The sequence below is a fragment of the Colius striatus genome, chromosome 4, assembly GCF_028858725.1.
Source record: "Colius striatus isolate bColStr4 chromosome 4, bColStr4.1.hap1, whole genome shotgun sequence".
Classification (NCBI taxonomy): Eukaryota; Metazoa; Chordata; class Aves; order Coliiformes; family Coliidae; genus Colius; species Colius striatus.
In genome coordinates, this window is record NC_084762.1 from 19,390,091 (window position 1) to 19,406,751 (window position 16,661).

General features: G+C 39.9%; 1 protein-coding gene across 13 annotated transcripts in view; it reads right to left on the reverse strand.

Annotated features, from left to right (window-relative positions):
- Positions 1-16,661, reverse strand: part of LYRM4 (LYR motif containing 4) — a 96,289-nt gene that overhangs the window by 70,458 nt on the left and 9,170 nt on the right. For 9 of the 13 annotated variants that reach the window (XR_009818672.1, XR_009818673.1, XR_009818670.1 and 6 more), the window contains exon 2: positions 924-1,044. The exons of 1 other annotated variant lie outside the window; for it this stretch is intronic. Coding sequence is in view for 4 of the 12 variants with exons in the window: in XM_061995660.1 (XP_061851644.1) it covers positions 924-1,044 (121 nt within the window). In the remaining 8 variants the exon portion in view is untranslated. Of the gene's footprint in view, positions 1-626; positions 783-923; positions 1,045-16,661 lie in introns of those variants that run through there. 3 more of the 13 variants (XM_061995661.1, XM_061995664.1, XM_061995662.1) reach the window with 3 other exon arrangements.

Consider the following 16,661-nt stretch of genomic DNA (forward strand, 5'->3'; position numbering starts at 1 on the left):
CTAATACACATGAGCTACAGGAAATATTCAAAGGAAAATCAGGGCAGAACAAAGAAACAGAGTGAAAAGATTTTAAGACAACACCAAAAGTAACTGAAGAGCATATAAGCTTTTGACAGCAATGCCTGTTCTGCTTAACGGAACAAGCACCCGTAAATCTCTCATTGCAACTGTCCTGGCTTTGGCTGGGAGAGAGTTTTTCTTACTAGCAGGTGGTACAGGGCTATGTTTTGGGTTTATGCTGAGAAGAATGTTTATAACACGGGGATCTTATGGTTATTGCTTGCACAGCATCAAGGCGTTTTCTGTCTCTCAGCCTTCCCTGCCAGTGAGTAGGCTGGCGATGCACAAGAAAGTGGGAAGGAGCATGACCAGGACAGCTGACTGGAACTTTCCAAAGGGCTATTCTACACCATAGGGCATCATGTCCAGTATGGAAACTAGGGGAAGATGGTGGGGAGGGGTGGATCGCTGCTCCAGCATTTTTCAGTTGATGGTGAGCAATTGCACCGTGTATTCCTTCTCTTTCTTTGGGTTTTGTTTCTCTCAATTATAATTACACTTTATTCTTATTGTTGTTATTACATTTTAGTTTAGTTATTACATTGTTATTATTTAGTTCTTACCTCAACCTATAAGTTTTGTTTTCTTTTCTGATCCTCTTCCCCATCCTACTGGAGACAGAGGGGAGTGGGAAGTGAGTGAGAGGCTGTGTGGTGCTTCATTGGTGGCTGAGGTTAAACCACAACAGAAATCATCACAGATAAACGGAGGTTTCCCACCTTCTCAAATACAGACATACAAAAACTACTGTTCATCCAGAGATGTTTTAAACAAGGATAATTTTCTTTTGATCTGTAGTGGCATAAGACAGTTAATTGAGGAAAGTACAACTCTTAGATAAAATGAAACAATAAACATACCTGCCGATGAATAACCTCTAGGTTGGCTTTGGCTTTATTCACTAGTTCTTCTATTGTTTCAGAATCCTTTACATTCTTGTTTTCTCTGAAGGCATCCCTTATCCTTCTGATGGCATATGTTCTAAACACAAAGAATAATATGTGTATTCATAGATATACCAAAGCTTATCACATTTCAACATTCTTTAAAAATGCTGGTCTTTGGAAAGACACATACATACATACATATACATATATATATATATATATATATGTATATCTCTTTCCCAGTTTTATACAGGTATCTTCTTATTCAGAGTCTTGTCCTGCCCGAATTGCAATCTAAAAAGTGGCTTTACTGGAAATTTTATATTTCACCTATCAGTCCAGTCCTTACTGATTGTAATTGCAGCAAACATACTGTTGGATATTGCTATGGATATAGCAAAGAACAGGAACATAATGAAAAGTCTAAGAATCAAAAAAATCATCCCCCTATTTATTTTCAAGCGGTGCAACTATTCTTACTCCTTATACTTGAAAGGTCATTGGGCTAAATATATCACACGTTCTGAACTTGTACACTAGCAGTCAATAACAGTAGATCATAATAAAAAGAGCTCTTTCCTGATAAAGTATATTTCACCTCTCAGCCCAACACCTCCATATCCATCTCTCCACTAAGAAACAGTAAGAGGACACGATCTCTGCAAGTAGGAAGAGGTTACGATCTCTGCTTTCATAGAGGAACGTCCAAAGCTGCAGCTACCTTCAAATCTCTCTTTTTTCAACTCAGTAAAGAACCTTTATGCAGACTGTAGTGTACTACTAAATAAAAATTAGGGTCAATTTCAATATAAAAATAAATGTTTCAGACTGAGCGGAAGATACTTGCACTACTCACGTGCTTGGGCTGGGGGAAGGAGAAACGGTAGTAAAGCGATCCTGCTCAGAGACTAGATTAAAATAGATTTGAAGGGGCAAAGGGGCAAAACAAAGTTTAACATAGGTAAGTCTCGAAGCAGCACACCAGTATTTGAGGGATGGTCTGCTGCTGACATCCTTATATCGCTGCAGCGGAAGTATCCTTGTAGCAGCAGGCAGGCAAGGGTTAATATGTTGGAAGCCACAGAAACCTCTGCAAATGGTCATGTAGGACTTGTTCCCCCTAAAAGCTGGTCAGATAAGTAACCCATCTGAAATACATCTACATCAATGCATGCAGCATGGGCAACAAACAGGAGGAGGTGGAAGCCATTGTGCAACAAGGAAAGTATGACATAGTTGCCATTATAGAAACACAATGAGGTAAGTCACAGGACTGGAGTGCTGCACTGGATGGCTATGAACTCTTCAGAAGGGATAGGCATGGAAGGAGAAGTGGAAGGGTAGCGCTCTGCATTAGGGAGTACCTTGAGTGTTTAGAGGTCACAATGATGGTGATAATAGGGTTGAGTATTTATGGCTAAGAATGAGGGGGAAGGACGATAAGGCAGATGTCATGCTAAGAGTCTGTTATAGATCACCCAACCAGGATGAAGAGGTTGATGAAATATTCTACAGGCAGCTACAAAAAGTCTTGAGATTGCTGGTTCTTGTCCTCATGGAGAACTTCAACTTACCAGGGAATACAACACAGCAGAGAGGAAACAGTCCAGGAGGTTCCTGGAGTGTATGGAAAATAACTTTCTCACATAGCTGGTGAGAGAGCCAGTGAGGGAAGACATCCTGCTGGACCTGATGTTTGTGAACAGAGAAGGTCTTGTGGGACATGTAATTGTTGGAGACTATCTTGGGCACTGTGATCACAAAGTGACTGAGTTCTTGATCCTCAGAGAAGAAAAGAAGGGAGTCAACAGAACTGCTACCTTAGATTTCCAGTAGGCAGACTTACACCTGTTTAGGAAGTTGGCTGTCACTGTCCCTTAGGAGACAGTCCTGAAGGGCAAAGGAGTCCAGGAAGGCTGGACATCCTTGAAGAAGGAAATCTTAAAGGCGCAGGATCAAGCTGTCCCCATGTGCAAGAAATGATGAGTGAGCTGGGCAGAAGACTGTCCTGGCTGAACAGGGAGATTCTGCAGGAGCTTAGGAGAAAAAAGAGTTTATGACTTTTGGAAGAAGGGTCAGGCAGCTCAGGAGGACTTCAGGAGGTTCTAATGTTACGCAAGGAAAAAATTAGAAGGGCCAAGGCATAACTGGAACTCAAGTTGGGCACTGTTGTAAAAGATGATAGCAAAATATTCTATAAATATATTAGTGACAAAAGGAGGGCTAAGGGCTCTTTATCCTGAGGTACTTAATGCCTTCTTCACCTCAGTCTTCAACAGTAAGACTAGTTGTTCTCTAGGCACATGGCCCCCTAACCCAGAAGACACATACAGGTACTAGAATGAAGACATTTTAGTCCACGGGAAATGGACTGGCTGCTTCACCTTGACATACAGGTCTACGGGAATAGATAGGATCCAACTGAGGATACCAAGGTGGAAGTACTCACCAGCCACTCTCCATCATCTACCAGCAGTCTTGGCTCACCTGGGAGGTCCCACTGCACCGAGGTTGGCAAATGTGACACCCATCTACAAGAAGGGCCAGAAGAAGGCTCCTGGGAACTACAGGCCTGTCAGCCTGACCTCAGTGCTGGGGAAGGTTATGGAACAGACTATCCTGTGTGCCATCCTGAGGTAGATACAGGAAAACTAAGGCTTCAGGTCCAGACAACATGGCTTTGTGAAGGCAGGTCCTCTTTGACCAAACTGACATACAACAAAGTAACTCACTTAGTGGATGAGGATATGACCTTCTGGTACTTCTGTAAGCCCTTTGACACGGTCTCCCATAGCATCCTCCTGGAGAAACTAGCTATCTGTGGCTTGGGCAGATGTACTCATCATTAGATGGAAAACTGGCTGCATGACTGTGCCCACAGAGTGGTGGTGAATGCAGTTAAATCCATCTGTCAACCAGTCACCATTGGTGTTCCCCAGGGCTCAGTGCTGTAGTCTGTTTTGTTTAACATCTTTATCAAGGATCTGGATGAGGAGATCAAGTGCACCCTCATTAAGTTTGCAGATAACACCAAGCTGGGTGTAAGCATAGACCTGCTTGAGGGCAGGAAGGCTATTCAGAGGGACCTGGACAGGCTGGATCAATGGGCTGAGGCCAATTGGATGCAGCTCAACAAAGCCAAGTGCCAGGTCCTGCACTTGGGTCACAACAATCCCAGGCAAAGCTACGGGCTTGGGGCAGTGTCTGGAAAGCTGCCCATAGGAGAAGGACCTCAGGTTTTTAATCGACAGCCACCTGAACATGACCCAGCAGTGTGCCCAGCTGGCCAAGAAGGCCAATGGTATCCTGGCTTGTATCAGAAACAGTGTGGCCAGGAAAACCAGGGAAGTTATTGTCCTGTACTCAGCAGTGGTGAGGCTGCACCTCAAATCCTATGTTAAGGTTTTGGCCCCTCCCTACAAAAAAGACATTGAGGTAGGCAATGAAGCTGGGGAAGGGCCTGGGGAAGGGTCTGATGAGGAGTAGCTGAGGAAACTGGGCGTGTTTAGCCTGGAGGAGACTTAGGGGAGACATGATCATTTTCCACAACTACCCAAAAGGAGGTTGTAGTAAGGTAGTAGTCAGTCTCTTCTCCCAAGTAATAGGTAACAGGACAAAAGAAAATGGTTTCAAGTTACACCAATGGAGGTTTAGGTTGGATATTAACAAGAACTTTTTCAGTGAAAGGGTTGTGAGACACTGGCACAGACTACCCAAGGAGGTGGTGCAGTCATCACCCCTGGGAGATTTTTAAAAGACACATAGCTAAGATGCTGAGAGACATGGTTTAGTGGTGGGCTTGGTGGTGTGAAGTTAGTGGTTGGACTCAATGATGTTAAAGGTTTTTTCCAAGCAAACAATTCTATGACTGTATGATTCCATCTTGATAATGTCCCACTTCTCTACTACCACATCGCATCAGTATCGTTTTTATTATAGAAAGTAAAACCCTATGTGTAGCACTGGAAGGAAAAAAATAGGCTGCAGTAAACACCACACGTAACATTTCATCCAACATTTTCAATCTTGTATAAAAGTGAAACATGATCATCAAATACTTCAATTATGATGCTGAAAAATAAAAATAAGAGTAGAGGAGAAGACCACGGAGTGGTCAGGAAGCAGAGGAAAGATGAATAGCCAGTGGCACTCCACACCATCAGATGGTGCTATGCAGCCCCTAATGCAGCCTCCACCTGCTATTTTCTCTCTGAGCTCTTAAATAATACATTTCAGTCAGAGGAATCAGGATGATTATGGAGTGCCATCCTGCTGTCGCACACTGGCAGATGGTGTGTGCCTTTAATTAGGTCCTGTTCACCTATAACATGACACTGGGGTTTGTGAGTGTGTGTTTCTATGTGTGAAGTTAATAGAATGTATTAAATATGGAAGCTCATTCTTAGCTGCAGCTGCTGTCCTAGCAAGATTTCAACAGAAAGCTGCTTATTTCTTCTAGATAATTAACAACCCCAAAACATTAAGATATAGAATAATTTTGTTGCTTGATAATGTGGATTTCAAATGACACCATATAGATATGTAGGGTTAAACTGTGCAGAAGCTTATAATATGTTCTGCAAGAAGGGAAACGTTTCCAAAAGATGCAAAGAACTTTCATATATAAATATGTATTTAAATAGTGGGGGGTTTTTTTAGCTTAAAAGAGAAACAATAATAAGAAACAGCAAATATATATTACTGGGTTCAAGTCTTTCAAGAAGCAAAACAAATGAGTAAATGCTATCTACATAAAAAAAGATAGATAGGCCTAAACCAAATGCTTGTTCAGTACAACACCTACAGACTGGGATTTTTTGTTTTGTTTTGGACATATGGTGCATACATATTGTTCAATTTTTTCTCTCTTCTCATTACACTCAACAGTTGTTGAAAAAGAAAAGATATCTACTTAGAAAACATTATCAGACTACTTTTTATCTATAGCCAGAAAATTGCAGTTTTCTCCTCTTACAGTTTCTTTAAACCTTTTTGAACTTTAACACTCCACTGAAGGTTTTTTTTTTTCACATAGGCTTAAACACAACCTTATGTCTACAGATAAATCAATATATCTCCAGAATTCTCTAAACACATTTTCAAGAATAGCTCTATATCTTAGTGCTCCTCTGCTAAGGTTTAACTGGGATTCAGTGTTTCACTTGAAATAAGGATGGGCTGAACTCAAAGTTCAAACTCAATACCATTGTGACTGCAAAGCATCCTTTTTATCCCATTGAGAGGTGCAAGGGGAATGTTTCACCAACAATCAAATCTTTCAAAAATTATGTAAAAAGTGTTAAGTCAAGATAAAAACAAACTGGTAGTTTGGGTTTTGTTGTTGTTGGCTTTTTTTTGTTTTTTTTAAAAACCCCAGCTTTTAAGATGCAACAATCGTTGCAGCAATGTCAATTCCAAACCTCAATACACTCTACAATTCAAGAGTTTCTGAACAGAGTATGTACAAAAATGCTAGTACTAGCATTAGGGTGGCAATATAGCTGCAAGTCCATGAAGAACTGACCTCTTTTCAAAGTACAGTAATGTGTAGTAAAGATACACATGCTAGTAAGATTACTTATTAGTTCAGACATATATATATTGTGGGTTTTTTAAAGAGCTCTTCTTTGGTTGATGAACAGATTCATCAGCTGATCAGTTCCTCTAATGGTGTGTATATTCAGTTCAATAAGCATAAACAACAAAACCAATCATATACCATTTGGAGGCACAACTAGAAATGGCAGTGGCAGAGAATAAATGGCTACCTTCATAAAACTTTACAACTTCAACCTAAAAGAAGCACTATCTAAAGACAGAGTGACAAACGAAAAGCACACTAGCAAGTGAGATGGTTGCAGTACTTTATGGATGATGAGTATATCCCAAACCAGCACAAACTGCAACAAGTTTAAGCCAAGGTGAATTAAGGTAGGCTGCAGCAATTTTGCCACCCTCCCTGATATACACAAACTCTTCCTCTACCTTCTTCAAACCAGCACAACCAGTCTGATATTTGACCTCAGTGTGAGCCAGCTGAATGGCTACACAAGACAACAGATGCATGTCAATAGGAAATAGAGTAGTTGGGGGTTAATGTGACAACACCACCAGGGCCAAAACATTACCATAGACTCACAGGGAATGGGCACTATGTGCTAACATTAGGAGAAACAGTGCCCCCAAACAACAGTAAAAAATACAGAGCTACAGTAAGAAAACAGTATTTTTCTTAATAGTCATTCACCACCAACTTCAAAGAGTTCATCTTTTTCCTTCCCTGAAGCACAATCGAACATCTAACCTGTGTCCTCATAAAAATGAAGCCTAGAAGAAGAAAAATTCTGAAACAGTAGCTATTAAGGAGAAATGAAATTGCAACAGAGGTATTGCAGAAAATAATAGCTGCTTAAGGATTTAGATATTTTTATTTCAAAATGTTTACTTATGTCACACCTGACCAGAAAATAAGAAACAAATCCATTTCCTTTTCAAGCCTTCACACTTGCATCTCTGTGCTCTGATAAACTACAGTGCAAGAAAAGAAGGTGAAATACCATGAAGACATAGTTGCTTTTAAGTACGCAGTACTATGCCTTCAAAATAAACCTGGCCATGCAACACTTTTCTGAGCACCATTATGCATTTACCAGTATCACAACATACTAAAGATTTTAAGACCTCTTTCCAAGACAGCTTTACAGATATGTTGACATCTTGTCTTTGTGACTGTGAATGAACACAATGCATTAATGGATCACATCAGTGATATTAGATAAGTCACTTACACAATGACAGAAGAGGTGGACTGGGGTATACGACCTGTGCAAGCAAAACAGATGAAGGGGGACGAGACCAGCAGGTTATAATATTCAAGACTTTTAAAAAAACCCTACAAGGTAAAATCCATTTTTCCTTATTAGCTTAATTTTTATTTAATAAATTAAGGCAAATGATCAGTAGTCAACCTCTAGGAAGCCCACTGTGAATAAATAATTCTCAAATGAAGTATATGATGCTTTTATTTAAGGTTAGAATATGCAAAAATGAGATACAATACGGTAAAATTATATCAAGCGAAGGATTCTTCTAATAAAAGGTCATTGTTCCTGTTATTTTCCTACCACTTCTCCCTTCCAATTAACATCTATTAAGTTAAGGTAGCAACAGCATGAATTTTAAGAACTTCTCATTATTAGTAGCAAAATGTACACCGGATAAGATTTGCCTAGCTGAAATTTCAGAACTATGTAGAATTTAACAGTGGAAGTTCTATTAATAAAAAATGTCTGCAAAAAACCATTTTAGCTTAGCTTAAACTTTTATTAGTGTTACTGAGGATATCTCCATGTACAAAATTACTTCAGAAGGAACGACTATTTTTACATATATGTGTGTACACATATGTATTTCCATATAGATCATAGAATCATAGAATGGTAGGGGTTGGAAGGGACCTTTAGAGATCATCTAGTCCAATCCCCCTGCAGAAGCAGGTTCACCTAGATCAGGTCGCATAGGAACAGGTTGGTTTTGCTTTTTTTTTCTTCTATAAAGGTCTCTTTAAAAGACATCAATAAAGGTGAGGCAAAAGCTGCATGAAACTAGTATTTCATATATAAAAAAAAATTGACAACAGATGTGTGTTTGAGACTGAGAGGCAAATATTTTATAGGGAAGTACTTGTGACTTGCCTAATTAAACACAGGACCAAGAAGGATGTGGATGCAATGTTTTCTCAGCAGGGTGTTCCTCAAACTCCAAAACCACATACTTTTTCAGAGCTGACACCTCAAGTTACAGCACAATGACACCACTTGCCTGCTTTTTAAAATCAAGGCAAACCCTATTCCTGGAATCAGGATATTCTTGGGGGAGTGGGGGTGGTGGCTGGAGGCTGGGAAGGGAGGAGAGGAGAATAAGGCAACAGAAAAAAGGGACTGTTGGTTAACATAGATTGTGTCTTTGAATTTTTTAATCAAACAGAGCCCTAAACAGTCTTCACAAAAAGCCTATAGAATGAAACCTACAAGTCAGTACTTGGTTTATCTGCTAATATATAAAATATGAGTTTCAACAGAATCACCAAGAAATATGTCCAGAAAAGAACAGCACTTTACATTATGAGAGAGGATTACCCTAAAAGAACACAGGAAGGATAAAAACTGACAAACATTAGAAAACAGACATAAGAGATGGTGACTGTGACCCAGTGCCTATGACACACGCTGTATGACCAGATACAAGGATTTGTGACTTATTTGTAAAGCTAGTATTGCTATTGTGTCCCATATCTCAAAACTTCTAATAAAAACTTCAACCTTCTCTATGCAAGTTGTCCTAGATGAGAAAAAACTTCTAATACAAATGTCTATGTTAATCAGTCTAAAACATAAAAATGTCTCCCCATATCTATATACATAAAGACACTTGTGGCTGTCTTCTGGAAAGGAGGACTTTTTTTTCTGATTGCATCCATTTATCAGTTTGTGCCTGTACCCATTCCAGAGGAGAGAGCATGGACAACCACCTAATCAACAGGATCACAGAATCCTTCACATTGGAAAGAAGCTCAGGAGGTATCAAGTACCACCTGCTGAAAGAGGGTCAGCGATGGGATCATAACAGGCTACTCATGGCTTTGTCTGGTCAGGTCTTGAAAACCAGGATGGTGACCAGACCACCTCTCAGAAACATGCTCAATAGCTTGGCTGTCCTTGTTGGGACAAAGCTTTTCCTTAAAGCCAGTCTGAAAACCTCTCTTTCTTTATATCTGATATCTCTTGTTTTGCCAGCCACTACTTTGAGGTAGTGGCTCCTACTAGGGTTCCCTCAATGTTGTCTCTTCTTCAGGCTAAACCAGTCCAGCTCCTCCAGCCTTTTCTCACAGGGCAAGTGCTTCAGCCTGCAACCACCTTGGTGGTTTCTGTTGAGCTTGCTTCAGGTTATCTTTGTCTTTCCTGTATGTGAGGTGAGAGCAAGACTGGGTGCATGTGGTAGTTTGAGCCTGGCTGGATGCCAGGTGCCCACCACACTGCTTTATCCCCCACCTCCTCAGCAAGCCAGGGAAGAGGAGAAAATAAGATGGGAGTCTCACGGGTTGAGATAAAAACAGTTTAATAAAGAAGCAGCAAAGCTGCACTAGCGAGAAGTGAAGCAAAAAGCAGATAAAGCTGTTACTCTCCACTTCCCATCAGCAGCGATGTCCGGCCACCTCCTGAGAAGCAGGGCTGCAGTACGCATAGCGGTTGCTTTGGGAAGGCCAGAAATGAATCTCGCCTCCCCTTCCTGCTCCTCTCCCCCAGTTTATATTACTGAGCTGACGTCATATGGTATGGAATATCTCCTTGGTCAGCCTGGGTCAGCTGTCCTGGCCATAGTCCCTCCCAAGATCATGCCCACCCACAGCTATTGGTGAAGGTGGGGGAAGGAGTGCTGGAGGGACAGCCCTGATGTTGTGCAAGCGGTAGTCATAATATTGATATCAACAGTAAGCACAGCACTGCAGGAGCTGCTGTGGAAAATCACTACCATCCCAGACCCACTACAGTGCAGCATTACAGATGCAGTTTAACAAGCACTGAGCAGAGGGAGACAACCATTCCCCTCAATCTGCTGCTGTGGAACTGTTGATACATCTCAGAATGCTCTCAGCCTTCCTTGCTGCCAGGGCACACAGCTGGCTGTCTGCTGGGATCCCTTGCCCCTTTTTGGTAGAGTTGCTCTCTGGCCAGTCCGTCTATACCCTGTTCTGTGGCTGCGGCATTTCCTTCCTAGATGTAGTACATAGCATTTGTCCTGATTGAACTTCATAAAGTTGCTGATTGCCTTTTCCTTCAAGCTTCTGAGGTCTCTCTGGATGGCAGTTCTGCCCTTGAGCACATAGTCTCCCCAGTTTAGTGTCATCTGCAAACTTCATGAGTAAGTACTGTTACTTCCTCTGGGTCATTGATAAAGATGTGAAACAGGATGAGTCCCAAGATAAATCCCTGAAGGCTCAATAATCAGACTCTGAGCTCCAGTATCCAACTAGTCTAAAAGATACACGGTTGTCCACTCATCCAGACTGTAACACCTTAACTTGGACACAAGAATGTTGTGGGAATCAGCACTGAAAACCTCCCTATAGTTGAGGTAAAGGACATTCATTGCTCTCCCCTGGTTTACAAATCCAAGCAGTCATGTTGGTCAGCCACAATTTACCCTCAGTTCCTGAAAACCTTAGTCTTTGTGGTCACAGGATACTGTCAGTGCTATCCACAGTTAACTATGATTATTTTTGTTGTTCTTTGAAATACACATTTTTGTTGTTGTACCTCTAAAAATAGTTTTTGGGTTAATTCTAAGTGTAAAGAATCTCTGCAGAAGGGAGTGCTTTTCAGAAGGTCAGGGTTAAAAGAAGAAAGGAAAAAACGGAGAGATGTCCAAATAACAGCATTCTTTTGATCTCAATTGAAGCTGCAACTCCAATGTTATATTGCAGAAGAGGTTAAAAAAGAGTTACCAGTGAAGGACCCAATCAAACAACTTCAGTTAACAAGGCACCAGGCAACAATGTGCTGCAGGAGCTAGAAACAGAATTTGCCACAGATGAAAAGTGTCCTGATGGTCTGAAATGACCAACAGCTCTCTACTAAGCTTTCACTACCAAGACCCTGCCAATTGCTCACCAGGACACTCAGGTAGCTCAGCAATCCAATTACAAGGTGGTGAATGTCTTCAAACCACAAGTTCAAATCCTGACAGAGCTGATTTCTCACTTCTTCCTTTTGAGGCAGATACATACTGTTCCATTTGCTGTGCTGCTATTTATGAATAGTTCTTTAAAAAGATCTGGCCTGCTGTGAATTGCCATTACAAATTCCATTACACTTTTCTGGAAAGATGAGAGTTTTAGTCCAACATTGTGACCGAAACTTCTCTCTTCAATATGGCTAGGGGCTACCTTCTGTTCTAAGAAGAGAGGTAGTTTGGCTTCTGACTTGGGCACCCTGAAGAGGGATGACTGTCTTGTGCCTCTTGGTAACTGTAACTCTTCATTTAGAGGCCCACTGAGTGCTAAGCAGCTTTGCTGGATGCAAGTATTTCCCAGTTGTCGGTGGTAAATGATTTGTCTTCGATGAAGCAATAGGGCACAGAGTTTTTAATTAAGCAACAAGGTATAAAGCCATGGGATAGTATAATTTCTTGGACTGCAGTGTGGTTGGTCTGGATGATGATAAGACTCAGTAGGACATTTCTGAAGCACAACATTATTTATGATACTAAAGATTTAGATTTAGAAATATTTAGTGGTGGTACCTGTATTATTCTTTTAATAGGGAAACAATAAAAACAGCAATTCTGGTAGAAGTTTAAAAGGGATTGAGTACCAGAAATATACTGAGTATACAGTTTTAAAATGATAACTGAGATGTGCATTCCTGTGTGACCTGGTCTAGGTGGACCTGCTTTGGCAGGGTGGTTGGACTAGATGATCTCTAAAAGTCCCTTCCAACCCCTACCATTCTGTGATTCTATGATTTTGCCTTATGAAAGTAACAGCTCTCTGAAGGTTATCTGAGGTGAAGCTTTGTTTGTCATTTTCACAGGCCACTAATTTTATGTATAATGTGTATAAACACTGACAAAGCTTTACTTTGCAAAAAATGATCCTTGGATTCTAGCAATAAAGAGAGTTATTTTTGCCTCTTGATTTTTGGTCAAGTAAACTTGTGCTTATTGATTATGAAGAATTTAAGCATCACAGGTTTGAAAAGGATCTAATAAATTACATTGAAATTAGACAGGATCCAATCACCTAATGACAAAGATAACAATAAACAACAAATATAATTTATGAAACAATCCATATGAAGTAACAGACCACTTGTTCTGTCTGCATATAGACTACACACTAGAAGTTATGGGATTTGGAATATTGGAGTTACTCTCCAAACTTTATCCTCTCATTCCTTTCTATCAGCTTTACAGCTTATCCAAAAGTCTTTGTTTCTTATAACTCAGTCACTGGGGTCAAACATCCTCCATTGGACCTCCCATCACCATACGGCTCAATGACCTTCACTTTATAGTAAAACACTGCACTGTTTAGTTTAGCAAAATTGCAACATTAATTTTGCCAACAATGATGGATATTTGAAATTACATTGTTATATTTAGCAGCATAGAAAATTCTAATATAGGCAAAGCTTATTAGTAAAATTTAGAGCCTAAAAAAATCAATTTGGAATGCATAACAAAATCATTGTCCTACTTTGTGCATATAACAAGAGTACTGAATATTTAGACACTTGAGATCGTAAATATAATGCCTTTGGACAATAGATGAAATGCTTTAGGAAGCTCAGACACAGACTACTGTGATTATGTTACCAGAGGCTCTGAAAAAAAAAAATTCAGGTTGTTTTGTACACTGTGAATGTCACCTAAGCACAGAAAGTGATGTCAACTAGCTCTTTCCTTATGTATTTTTGCTATTTAAAGTTACAGAATACTGGAGTCTTCACAAGCTTTACAGCTATCATCTGTGCAAAAGAAATCGAGGCTGAAAACCCCAGCCTCAGCCAAGAGTAGAACAGTAACCCAAAAAATGCAATAGGTACAAACTCCAGGTATCACTTCATCCCCACAGGAAATCACATGCAGCTTCTTACATGATACAAGTGCAGGAGGATAAAAAAGGGTAAAGAGAGGCAAGGTACGAAGGGAAAAGAAAATTTCTGTAAAGTAAAGTGCAGTGACTTGTTCATTCACAGATCACGTCAGGGAGGCAGATTTGAGGAAAGCTCATCTGATTTTCAGACAAATAAATCACATAGGACCTCTACACACCAGGCATAATGTGTCAGAATTATCCACCACAGCTTTCCACGCTGTACAATCCTGCACTCCCTGTGTCTACCAGGGGCTATCAGTCCAGACAAGCACTGAAAAAAGCCAAACCCTTTACAGGCTGGTCATGGAACAATATGCCCACAGTTCTTGATCTTTGGAGCATAACAATGATGAGCTAAGACATACCTGAGACCTCTACTCGCTTTGGTAAAATTTCTGCTTTTCGGGACCTATATATCCCAGATATTGTTTCAGAGTCCAGAAGTAACGTATAAATCAAAGTAATACTAAATCCTAAGTGAAGTAATACAATATTCTTGGAAGTTGTATCACATAAAAGAAAAATAAAGTTATACTCATTTTCCTCTTATTTTTCCTACAGTTACTCTAAAAAATCAATGTAGGATGGATGACCTATCTGCCAATTAGGAAGGCAAGAGTGTCTATCAGACAAAATGTTTCTGTTGGGCTATGTATGGTCTCTGCCTCTAAAATTACAGTGCATACACTCTTATTCTTCAAACTGTAGATTCCAGCATACAATGAAATACTTTGATCCCATCTGACAATACATAATTTAATATCTGAAAAATGAGATTGTTTAAAACTTTAGCTATGCTAGTCCAGTGAACAGATGTCATTCAATAAACTGCTGAGAGACCTGTGCATTGAAACAGTTTAATCTAACCACTGTAACATACAGGGAGATTCAGAAATATTCAAGAAGACAGAGATCAATTTTCTTTCTCCAAGAAGAGAAAAATTGATAAAGTATTGTCTTTTAACCTATCCAAGCCTAAGCATGTCAAGTTTAGATGTTAAAATTTAAAGGTGAAGAAAAAGCCATTGGAAAAGTAACTAACTTTTAGACTTTTCCAGTGAACCTCTTAATGCTCTCTTAGAGGCTTACGTGATTCAGGGGAAAAAAAGGTCACCTTATTCTATTTCTATAATATCTATCTATCTATCCATCTATCTATCTATCTATGTCATACTGATAAAGAGTAAGTTCAGTCTGGTAAATTTATATCATAGAATCATAGAATGGTAGGAGTTGGAAGGGACCTTTAGAGATCATATAGTCCAACTCCCTTGCAGAAGCAGGTTCACCTAGATCAGGTCGCATAGGAAACATGTCCAGGCAGGTCTTGAAGACCTCCAAGGAAGGTGACTCCACAACCCCTCTGGGCAGCCTGTGCCAGGGCTGCCTTACCCTGACAGTGAAATAGTTTTTTCTTACGTTTAAGTGGAACTTTTTGTGTTCCAGCTCCATCCCATTACCCCTTGTCCTGTTGCTGGCTACTATAGAAAAAAGGGATGTCTCAACCTCCTGATACCCACCATTTAGATATTTGTAAATGTTAATAAAATCTTCTCTCAGTCTCCTCCAGACTAAACAGTCCCAGTTCCCACAGCCTTTCCTCATATGAAAGGTGTTCCATTCCCCTGATCATCTTGGTGGCCCTGCGCTGGACTCTCTCCAGCACTTCCCTGTCCCTCTTGAGCTGAGGAGTCCAGAACTGGACACAGGACTCCAGATGAGGTCTCACCAGGGCAGAGTAGAGGGGGAGCAGAAGCTCCCTTGACCTGCTGGCCACAGTCTTCTTGATGGATCCCAGGATGCCATTGGCCTTCTTGGCTACAAGGGCACATTGCTGGCTCAATCAAAGATCTACATCACAAAAGGCTCCACATTTCAAATAAAAAATGTGTTACAAAAAAACCCCAGAGAGTACCTAATAAATAATTAAAAGTAAGAAAATATTCACTCACATGACTGATAGAAGCACTTTCTGCTGTTTATCTGTGAGTAAGAGAAAAAAACAACCATATAGCAACCACCAACTTCTTTTGCTCCCATAAGCTGGGAAGAGAAGTTCTTCTTTTCAGGTAACAATTATTCTAAATGTGGAATTAACATCTGGCTTAAAACTCAATAACTCAGACAAGTACTGGCTAAGGTCACCATGTGAGATATTGAGAGGAAAAGAGGTACGAAAAGTGACCTATTTATCATAACAATGTTTTCAGTATAACATTTTATGACCAAGGAAGATTACCTTTCCTTTTGACACACAACATGACCTTCCATTCCCTAGGGCAGCAGCAAAGGTTTCCAATCTCAGAACAAATTGCCCACAGAAGTTGCAGAAGCACTAGGTTCCTAACTAATGGTAGCAATAACTCGCACTGATAGAGAATTTCACCTTCAAGGATTCCAACAAATTGTTGGGAAATAAAACCTCACAATCAAGCCTCAAAATCCATATATCTTAGTAAATACTGTCACTAGTTCACAGAATGAGGGGTCCTGTGAAATTATGTTAAGTATAGTATATTCATTTGCCCAACACTGTAGTACTATGTCCATCTTATGTTCCCAATGCTTTCAGAGGTGACTGTGAAGGTGCCACCATCATTTTGATAAATATCCATCTTCTCATTCAAAATCTGCAAAGAACAAGCAGCAATTTTTTGTATAAATTACAATTGAAAATAATAAATTATGAAATTTAGTACAAAATGTGCTCAGTAGCTCTGGAAATCAGGAAATCTATTTAGAGGTCTTCACCAAATACATTTCTCATTATTGTTTTGTAAACAAAACACTTGAACATTTATTTTCACATTGTAAATTAGTCAGCTCAGGGAAAAAAAAAAAAGAGTGAGACATCTAATTTAATTTGGACAGCTATAAAATTACTTCAATCAATAAATGTTCCTTCCTTCAATACTAGTTTACATATGAAGACCAGTAATTTGAAAACCTATTTGCTAATTTATTGGACTAGAAAAATGTTGTGATATTTTTGATGATTTAAAGATGGCTTTTAGAAGCCAGTAGCATGTTAGTTTCAAGGCAAGAAGATACAC